Below are 10,905 nucleotides of genomic sequence, written 5' to 3'. Positions count from 1 at the left end.
GTGTCAAAATTTGTAATGCGAAAGTTTTTTCCTTAGATTGAATGTGCTCCAATTTTATCCACAGAATGGGTCAGCTTTTTGAGAAATTGGTACCTTCATTGAGGGGACAAAAATTCTTCTTTGTGATAGGCGTCATCAGCATAATTGTGGCATTTCGGTTGTGTATGTTCGTGTTGAATGCATTATTCCAAAGACACCCGAAACACGTCATGTAATAGAGCCACCTGAGGAGGAGGGAAGATGGAGCGTTCAGGTCTAACTGCGACTATCCCCATCCTCATGAATTGGAAAGGGCATTTAATTTGTCAAAGTCCCCTGCTCCATTCACACGCATATCAGGATTGGCTTTAGATATTTTCTGTAAGGACTCATCAGTACAGCTGAACCTTTGTGGAACAGTCGGCAGTACTGACCGAACTTTAGAAATCAGGAAGGAGGAGCAGTATGAATGGAGGCCAAAATGCCAAGAATAAGACATGACAATTTGCCATCTTCCTTGTTGGTAACTCAACACAGGGCACTAAAAGTCATTTTGTTAGTAAGATGCCTCACCTTGGAGGAGAAAAATTGGGCTTTATGCAAACCCCTTGCCAAGGGCATTTCCAAATGAAAAGTGAAACGTATTTTAATGATAGAATCATTACATTTAAAAATTCTTTTGTGCTATAAATCTGCCATCTTAATTCCCTAAAACACTTTGAATACCCAATGTTTAGTTTGAGAAAAGTTTATTGAAAACTACTTATCTTTTCCCTAACGAAGATGAATTTTTTGGTGATGACAGGAAAAAGAGCTTTCCTAACAAATAAATGGCAAATGTTAATTTTACCTAAATATCATGCGTTCGGTAAGAAGATTAAAAGGCTGTTGAGTTTTTAAGTTTCCGTCCGTATGCCTCTTCTGCAGCCAGAAATCCAACTGTCAAATGTTTCAAACTAAGATACTATTTTGTACCGAAGTGATAAACTACACTTTAATGGGTTAAAAGGCAGCTAAGGTAATTCCAAGTGAAGTAGTTGAAACTAATTTAGCCTCGAGTACCTTCTTTTACTATCTTACTTATTTTTCAACAGTCTAGTCTAATGAAAAGGTGGGGATTATTACTCCAAGCAACTTATCAATAGCCACACCTGAGCTTTTATTTCCCTACATTGGAGGATCTTCTCACACCTCCTGCATATTTGAGTGATACATGACCATCGAATCAAATTCTTTCTGGGTGGTACGACATAGTCCATCTACACTTCTGGGGTCTCAAGAGGTGAAAAATATATGAAGGGGGGAAATTTGAGTAACTTCTATCTTATATCAGAAATGGCAATAAAAAGTGGTGTATCAGTGTGGAGAAGGTTTATCACCAATTTATGAAATGGCTGGGATAGCCATTGACATGGACGAAACACCATGACTTTACCATGTGCTTCAATTGTCGCTAGTATTTACATGATTTTATACCGATTGAGATGAAAAAGAAACTAAATGGACCACTTTATCCTACAAGGAGATGGCCGCCCACATCACGAACGAGAGCACCTACCAATAACCAGGCCAGGTCTGCTGAATATCTCATCAGGTGTAGACAAAGATTGCGTCAGGAAGTTAATTCACTCATCCATTTTTGCGGAAACAGTTACCAAATCGCAACTGAAGGAATAAGAATCGCACGCCTTTAAAATGAGGAAATAAATAACTGTATCTGCAGCAAAAGTTACAAGGAACTCATTACTAGGTGTTTTAATATTTTTTTGATTTCCTCTTGCTTGGATACAGGCTGGTGATTAGAACCCCAGATTAAGGAAAAGTGCCAAACGTCAGGGAGATTTGGCTAGGCCTCAGCCCTTGAGTCTTCACAGCAAATGTCTGCCTTCCACGATGCTCCGATGTGGGACTCTGCGTCATCAAGATGATGCATTAACCTTAGGGGCTAAAGTTCTAGGGTAGTTAGATATATTGCCAAATCACGTATTCCTTGCCATAGCCCACATAATGCTGTCTCAACAACAACTTTTGAACAGGATAAATAAATAAGTTTGTCTTGATATAAGAGAGCGGAAATTCTTTTTATCTCACCGAATAAAGAAACCGAAGATGTGACAGTAATCCACGACACAATCTGTTTAATTCTGGGTAAACTCAGCTCGTGATTTGAAGTTTGCCTCCACATTACCCCATCGGAAAATTCGGATTTTGTCGCTTAAGTGTCGTAAAGTTTATAAAACTCAGAAACCCAATAAAAAGGCACTAGTTGTGGGAGATGGGATTATAAAAAAGGGGAATTTTGTACTGTTTTTCAAACAAAAATTGGCATCCGTTATTTACATTTGATGACTCCTGCGAAATTCCTTGTTTCTTTTTATCTCCTTTCATGATCCCAGTCTTGGTATGACCGGTTTATCGTTAAGATTACGTCGCTGTCTGTCTGATTGGTGTGTTTTTCTATGAAACACTTGCCATTCTTCCCTACAATTTACGACATTCAATTTTACTTGGAGGTACCATTCATTTGCTTTATAAATTATGTTGTTAGGAAGTCAAAAAGATAAGGGGTTGGCCTATATTGCAGTCAAGTTAGAAATAAACATCAGATCCAACTTCCGAGCTTTAAAAGAAGGGAGAAATGGTTGGAATTGGGCAGACACACTTTGCGCCTTTTAATCAAACCTTTTCAATCGGCGAACATCATGTTAAACAAAGTCAACGAGATCTGAAACTATTTTTTAATTAAACAGGAGTCAATCAAATTGAAGTAGTTTTAATTTTAAGAATAAAAGTAGGGGCAAATAGTAGTTTTTACTCTCCTGGTTCTTCAAAATATGTGTATATAGCAAAAATTAGCAATCCCAAAACAAAAGTATCAAAAATTGAATCGGTAAATATTCTAGTCAAATTCGGTTGTTTTGGTACTTTTACCAGCTCCTGTCAAAATCATGAGGCAAAACTGAGAAATTTTTTACTGCTTCTGGGCACCTTAACCATGAGTGATAAGCTGTACGTGAGGGAAAGTTGGATAATATTTAAAAAATTTTTCTAATGCTACTTCTAAACTTGACTATGACTGGAATTTAAAAACTGTAACAGAAGTATATCTCCTGCCAAAACAGCTTGCTCAAATCGGAAGACAAGCAAGCCTGTGCGTTCTAATATTCCCATCGCTTCCTACGACAAGTGTCATCGTTCAATTTTAAAATTTTAAGGTCGTAAAAATTCTCAATGGTAATGTCCTAATGGTTTTGCTCAAAAAAATTAGAGCTCTTCCAGCCAAAGCATGATATTTTATTCCTTCTCTCCCGACCTTTATTTATCTTAACTTCAAAGACAGAAGGGTTGGCCATTGCCGCACAGTGATGACATTTTTGTCATTTCCCTTGCGTACTTATTCCTTCATCGACATTATAAAGACCTGTAACAGAGTCCTAATTGTTGTCATGGTACATCTATTAGAATTGCAAATTAATGGATGATACAAACACTGACGCTGTAGAGCAGACAATTGCAGATCCCCCTTTTTTGTCCATTTCTTTCGTAAGTGATGGGTGGTCGGATCGGCAGGACATACTTGGACCCCTGGTCGACCCCAAGACCGGAGAACGAGCATTCAGTCGTCTGGCTCAAGGCAGTCTCTCCATCAAAATTCACTCCCCCAAAGTGGAGGATTTTGATGAATACTTTACCAACCTGACGCCACAAACGCATCATAACATTAGCCCCTGGTTCACGGAATTTTGGGAACAGAAATTCGATTGCGCAATCACGCCTTCGTCGGACAATTTGCGCAAGCCCTGCACTGGTTGGTCCACTTTTCTAGTGAAACTAACCGCAACTAACTTACCCACACACTTTGGTATTTATCCCATGTGCTGTTACTAGATAAGGCTTGTTGTAAAGTAACCTTCAGTCCACGTCTGACCAAGCCGAAATTAATTATTGCAATTTGTTATCACTCGTGAAATAACATGGCATATCATTTTCAAGTCAAAAATAAAGTTTTATTGACCCTGTGAATTGTGCTCTGCTCTGAAGGTGTATTGATTATTGGTAAATGGGGTCATGAGGCGTACTCATGGCCCGTTATTTAGGCTGATATTGATTTCAAGGGTGTGGTCTCAGTAATGTCTGAAAGTTAGAAATGCCACGATTTTCGTTAAGGCCTTCAAAATACCGAACAATACCTCATTAAATCTAAAATTAGACTATTTTCATTTAAAAAAATTAATTTTTTAGGTGAGGAAAGCTTAAAGAATGTGCCTATGTATCAGGACAACAAACTGTCCCTCCTAAATCTGGCCATTTACGTGGTAGCCATTGCGCTGCATCGAGTTCAGGAGATAGTGTGTGGTGTTGGACGTCCGGGAATCTGTCCTGGTTTGCTACCTGTGAATGGGAGCCTTTTGCGTCAAGAATTACTGAAATCCAACTACACTGACAGCAACGGTGATACGATCTTTTTTGACGAAAATGGTGACCCACCTGGAAGGTAATTAGAATCTAATTTAACCAGCTTTATTGTAGATTGTATTGTTGATAAATTACCTGTGCATATTTCAGTTACGATTTAATGAATTATCAGCACACCTTTAATGAACGTGGCGAGGAGGTGTTTGACTACGTCCAGGTTGGCCGATGGAAACATGGCCAATTAATAACGCTTCAAGAGGAATTTATTCAGTGGCAGGGTGATTCGCCGAATGCAACAGCTTCAGGTCCGGTTCGGTCGTTTTGCAGTGAGCCCTGTGGTGCATGGGAAGCTAAGGTAGATACTTTTCTATCAAAAAAATCCTTACTCGTTTGAATCATTTGTAATTACCCGACCTTCCCGTTTGGATGTAAAATAGGAACACTTGAGTATCTTCCTCCTGAAAAGTAGATTATTTGTTTATAAACTTACGCTTATCTGAACGTAAGTAAATAGGGGGCAAAAATGAAGAAATGTTTAAAAGCAAATCTTAAGGATGTAAATGGTTTTAAATCAAATAATGTAAAGAGACATTATTTGATAACATTTCAACCGTCGATATCGCATTCGGTATCTATTGCAGTCAGCAGTAACCAGATTAGTCCTATATTATACGGATAGAAATTTAGACTAAGCTAACTTATTCCAGTAATTTGAAACAAGTGACTTGAATATTCGACTGACTTCAACTATTTTTTGTGCCATCGTTTGATCAGAAAGTTCGCAAAGTTTTTGGTAAAGCTCTTGGCAATGACTTGCTCTGACTGGTAGAGACTCGTTGAATACATGCATATTTTGCTATGCAAGCACTATAAAGTAGGAATGAAATGTGCCAGTTTATCAGTATGATGCTATGTTGTCTCTCTCACCACCTTCACCTTTCATTAATCCCTCAGTGTATGAAAATTCTGCAAAGCCTGACGAATGTTGTTTGAGATTATTTGCTTTAGGAATGAAAACTGCCTCAATAGCTGGAAATTTTTTCATATGACTTCCTGCATAGCGTTAATAGAGGAATTGGCTCGTGTCAGCAGGACGTACCACGTAGAAATAATCCAGACATACCCATTTGGCATCTGGAAACCACTCAGGCATAGCCGTTGTCAATCAGATTAATGAAAGTTTTCTTCTGATTCTTACACAACTACAAGATCTTGCATCGCTGAATTGCTTATCCTTTAGATTCGAACTTTCGGATGAAATAGAGGGAGTTAATGCCTTGCTCCCTTCCCTATCCTTCATATTCCCTTGATAGTCTATTCCCAAGTATTACCACCTGTTTAACACTCGGTAGAATGGACAATGAAGAAACGAAAGTGTAGTGGAAAAGAGTGTGGCTTGGACAGCGTTTTTATGCTCAGAGAAATAGTGTTGCATAAAAAGTAAATTTTGGAGCAAGTTCTCGTCTTACTGGGCGAGGAAGCCTTCTGCACTGGAACATTTGGTTACACTGGGACGGGCTCATGTTTTAACACACCGAGCCGCTTTTTTGTAAGCGACCAGCAGATTAGCTGATTAGCATCGAAAAAAGGGTCCAAATTCACCTCTTCTTGACTAAGAGTGTCATTTCAATCCTGGCTATTTGCCAAAATTCTGGAAGAGAAGTTGTATCAGTAGGCAATGTAATATTTTTTCCTAGGCATAGACTGTCTCCAACTTTTGACTCAATTTTTTCATTTTGTTATTTAGCGACTCTAATCCTCACCTATCCTTGAAAGGTCAGCGCACGGCTGTTTTACATTGTTATGATCTTCGTATTTTCAGAACGAAGTGGACTTAAAAGAAGAAATTCTTGAAAGAGATTTGTTTGAAAGAAACTGATTATTTATTTTGGCCTCAACAGACTTAAAATTGACCAGTGGATTCATGAGGTATGGTCACTATCCCCTTTTGATGATATTATGAACGGGCCACAGTAATCAGGATTGGGCTTTTTCTAATGTACACCTCCTTTTCCAGAGTAGACGTCATCTGTTCCGTAACGAGATTCTTGTTTTCAAATCGCCTCCTGCCTAGAAGACGTATCTAAACAGAAATGCTTTGCATTGCGCCTTCTCATAGGTGATCTCCTCATATGCTATTTCCGGTGGTCTTCCATTTTCTCCCTGTGGTACGTGAGCTTCATCCCCCTATCCAAAAAACTGTGCACCCTGGTACAAGTGTATTTTGCTGTGACGAGCGGTGATTGAATGAGTACGGAGGTCTGTGCTACAGGAAAAGATTTTAAGGTATTCAGAACTCCTAAGTACATAATTTGCCAGCTTATATTCCTGTTGATGGCACACTATTCAAATGAAAAAGAGGTTCGCAACTCCAATCCACTTGTAATTTTCCAGTAAGAATCAAGTAACAATGATGTACTTCAAAGCAAAATGCTGCCGGTTTTTTCTGCTCTCAAATCTGTCACTTCCGTTTGACACAATTCTTCGAAGGTTTGCGCAACTCTTAGGGGAAGCATTTAAGTAAACAAAGCCGCCCAATTAAGTTTCTTTTTCAAAGTACGCCGTTTATACTTTCAGTAAAGAGGATATAAAAAGATACCTTGTGCTCTTTGTCAGTTAGAACAAGACTGATTTAACACTCGCAATATGAGCAAAGTTGAACAGGCGCTTCTTTGACTAATTTTTCCTTCTTCTGTTTCATCAGAGCCTTGTGCTCGTATTCACTGAGCCAACATTTGTTTTGATCAACAATATCAAAAGTTGTTTGTGAGCACACTTTTTATGCTCGCTCCCCCCAGTTTCTTGCGATAATTCGGCTTATGATTGGCTAGTAAGGGGTGTTATATACAGTCAACCAATAAAACACGAAAGTTGGGATTTAGGCCCGCATGTAAGGCTTCAAAGAGAATCTCACTTCAAGTCTATTATCTAAAATTTTTTTTAAAAACAGAACGCAATAATATTTTTTAATTATTAAGCACTCATATTATTTTTGAAAAATGCCTGCTTACTCTTCTATACTATAATAAATGATATATCATAGTCAATTTATCGTAATCAATTTAGGCGATAGTAAAATTTGTTCTTAAGTGTTCTTTTAATGTAGATAACAAGAGATTTTCCATAAGTTCATCCCTAATAGGCAATCACTCCATTCGAAAAGACCCATTATTTTCTCTGCTGAGAGTGCACCAATTACTAAGTGTCGAACTACTGCAAAATTCTCCCAACGCACCTCTCCTTCCTAAAATGGTATTATTAATCCTGTCCATTTGCTTCCCTCTTGTGGGTTCTTGTGTATAACCACAAGCAGGGTCATCAAGTTCCCGATGTACTGTCTTTGGAATTGGCTATTTTATGCACTCCCTCCCTCCCCCTTCCCTCTCGCCGTAGACTCAGATCACCATCCCAGACATCGAAAAGCGTTTTAAAATAAAGCGTCCCTTAATTCACCCCAAAATGCCCATTCTAGCAAAAGTTTGATATTTGACCAGCTTGACGCGGACTTAAATGCAGCAGTGAGGTTTAACTGTTAAGACAATTCAGGAATTTTAATGACTGAAATGTCAAAGATGTTTTTCCATCAATTACTAGATGCCCTTTTTTAAGTGCATCAAATGACATGATTAATTAATAGCTCAATCTAGTCAAAGTATAACTTGTTGGATTAAATATTCTGTAGATAATAAAGGACAAATCAAAGACGTGTTGTTGGATATGTCAGCCGTGCAAGCCAAACGAATGGAAGACAGGAAATGAGACCTGTCAACCGTGCGATTTGGGCTTCAAACCGTCTAAAAATAAAACTGGTGAGTGATGATGAATACTTTTTAGGAATTTGTGTCGATTTTATTTCCCCCAAAGAAGAAATATGATTGGTTCCTGCTGTTTTACCATATCGCCAATTTCCTTTTTCGCAACATTTTAGATAAGAACCAATGTAACAACTTTTAAAGGATGTGTTTTGACACACTTGCAAAAGTCGTGTGTTTATGAAATTCTCGCGAATACAACAACCCACCAACACCATCAAAAATAAACTAAGGGCAAGACAAAACAGTAGCGCTTTTCATGGTTGTTTATCCAGCACATGCACGTTAATGACCAACAATGATAATATATTCCATAAATACTCTACTTGTAATTTATTCATGACAAAAACATGTGCTGCAACGTAATTAAAATTGGGCGTTGATTCTCCGGAGTAGTGTAACCTATTTAAAGCCCAAAATCTGAAGTTTGCACCCCTTTTACTTTGATTCTACTAAAAACCAATTAGGAGGTTATACTTTTTTGGATTAAATAGTTTAACGTTTCGCATTTTTAAACGCTTCTTCTAAATTAAAGAACATGGGTTGTTAAAGCTGCTTTCTTATAAAACAGATCCCTATGACCTACGATTGCATTGAATAGACCTGCGCTTCTTTGCAAATCTTATTTGGGATAAAGTCTTGCTCAGGTGCAGTATATATGTGGCGAATTTAAATGGATGCATTCCTTTTGGAGGTCTGCCGCGGAAGGGGATCCGCAAAACACAGCCAAGGCGTTTCACTGTTCAAGGCCACCAAAGGTCATTGACTTTCTGTCAAACCTACCGGTTTGGAATACGTCATACACTTGCGATGTGGGATTCAGCCAAGAAATCATGGCCTCATGCATATTTGACACTTGGAGTAGACGTGTTAGGCTGTTCAAAATCACCTGTTGGAAGGCAAAATGTTCATAATGGGAAAGTTTGCAACAAATTTTACCCTAAGTTTTTGAGATATTGCTTTATTTTAGCGAAATAGAGCCATTTCACTATGAGGCTTTAATGAAACAAAGTGGTGGGAAATACATTTTCGTCTACTTTTACCTCCTCAAATAAAGTAGTAGGCCTCTCCCCAAAACGGCTCAAATTGCGCTTTTTACTTACTTCACAGGGAAATCCTACCACTTTTAAAATTTCCCAAGAGTTACATAAACATCTACCCTCTGTTAGCATCTCTGCTTTGGAAATTAGTGAACTATCGAAATATACCCAAATAAAACTCCAGTTTTACCGCAATCCAATGGCAGTGACTAAAAAATGAGCAAGAAATTAGATTCCACTGCATATACTAAATGAGTGAGCGATAGGGTAGAGGTCCGTGCAAAGGCTTATGCGGCGCAGACTCGTGATGTCCACATGAAACTGATTTCGCCATCCAAACTATTAATTTACCTTAGTGTTAGACACTTCAATTTGTATAAAAGAAGATACTTGCATCAAGACTCTTCACTAAAATGTCACGGAAAATGTCCAAATGGCTGCAAGAAAAGGGTAACTTACACTGAAGACGTAGGATTGGTAGCACTCCTTTGACTAATGCAAATTCCTTTGCAATGACAAAATCTTGGCACAAAAAGACTTGGAGCTGGACGGAATCATCGGCAGTAGACTAAACTAGCGCTATTCTTATGAATAGGTTTTCCATTTTTCTTTTTTTGATTAGAATTTGCTATCTTTTCCTGAAAATATTCATATCTCCGAATTTTCGTTCGTCTTCGAGCCTATACTTTAATTTGGAGAAGATTGGAAAGAATTTTAGAATTGATGGTCCCTTCCCATTCACCTGCTTTTGCACAGCTTTAAATACCAAATCACGGACGAACTGAATGTCCTCGGTATAAATCAAATAAGCTACCATAAGAGGGAGGATGCTTAACTGATCCGTCTTCCCTGGAGGTGTTATTGCATTTCAACTCGACAGAATCCATACCTGTCCCACCAACAATTGTGCACCCTTCTATCTGTCCTTCTAGGGTTAAAATTTCCAGTTTTTAAATAACCCAACGAAAAATCGGTAAGTATTTAATGCGACGAAGGAGGAGTAGATTTATAAACTTTACCCGTGCGTTTTGAACTCACTTCTTTGAGGGCACTCGTGAACGTAATGTATACGTAAGGACCCTGTTGTGCTCAGTGAAGTCGAATTGCGATGTTCCAACTAATTATCAGGCGCCCAAAGGCTTTCGTGTTGTTTTATGATATTAGTGCACTGACTTGTAGGATTTCATAAATAAACAGACGATTTTCTTCTACGCATGCTCCATAAAGCACGGATAGAATGCTCAGTCCACCAATGCAGCAATCTTTAATGTCCCTCCAAATAAATCCCCTTTATTTTGAATGCTTGTATTATAGAGCGTTGGTTGCATTTACTAAATGCGATTCGAGTTTTTCTGCTTAACAAAATCAGGCCCTGTTCCAAAATTGTGAGTATTTCTGCAAAAGCAGCACATTTGGGGAAGGTGCGGTAGCAGAAGCTACTGTTTCCTTCTGATTCTAAATCGCCAGGCGGTGATGCATGAATTCTGGCAGAACCCTTGACCCTTAATAATGAGGAATTGCATGTCTTTATTTATGAAAACAATTTGAGACTTTTCTGACCTTTTTAGTAATGGCTAATATTGTTGATGCAAAAGCAAGTCTTAGTTACCCCTCAACTAATGCAAATCGTGGTGGAAGCTGAGCAGCTGAGTTTTGCA

General features: G+C 38.4%; 1 protein-coding gene across 1 annotated transcript; it reads left to right on the top strand. All coding sequences in view use genetic code 11, as the record gives it.

The window, feature by feature from the left end:
• Positions 1-3,453: 3,453 nt before the first annotated feature.
• Positions 3,454-8,270, top strand: EGR_07341 (Metabotropic glutamate receptor 5; the record flags this gene model as incomplete). Its single annotated transcript, XM_024496590.1, has 5 exons — positions 3,454-3,787; positions 4,222-4,474; positions 4,546-4,750; positions 8,078-8,204; positions 8,230-8,270. The coding sequence occupies 5 exons, from the start codon at positions 3,454-3,456 to the stop codon at positions 8,268-8,270; spliced, it is 960 nt and encodes a 319-aa protein (XP_024348969.1).
• Positions 8,271-10,905: the final 2,635 nt, after the last annotated feature.

Source organism: Echinococcus granulosus (assembly GCF_000524195.1).
Source record: "Echinococcus granulosus chromosome Unknown EG_S00075, whole genome shotgun sequence".
NCBI classification, from domain to species: Eukaryota; Metazoa; Platyhelminthes; class Cestoda; order Cyclophyllidea; family Taeniidae; genus Echinococcus; species Echinococcus granulosus.
This window is presented reverse-complemented; position numbering and strand designations above follow the sequence as displayed.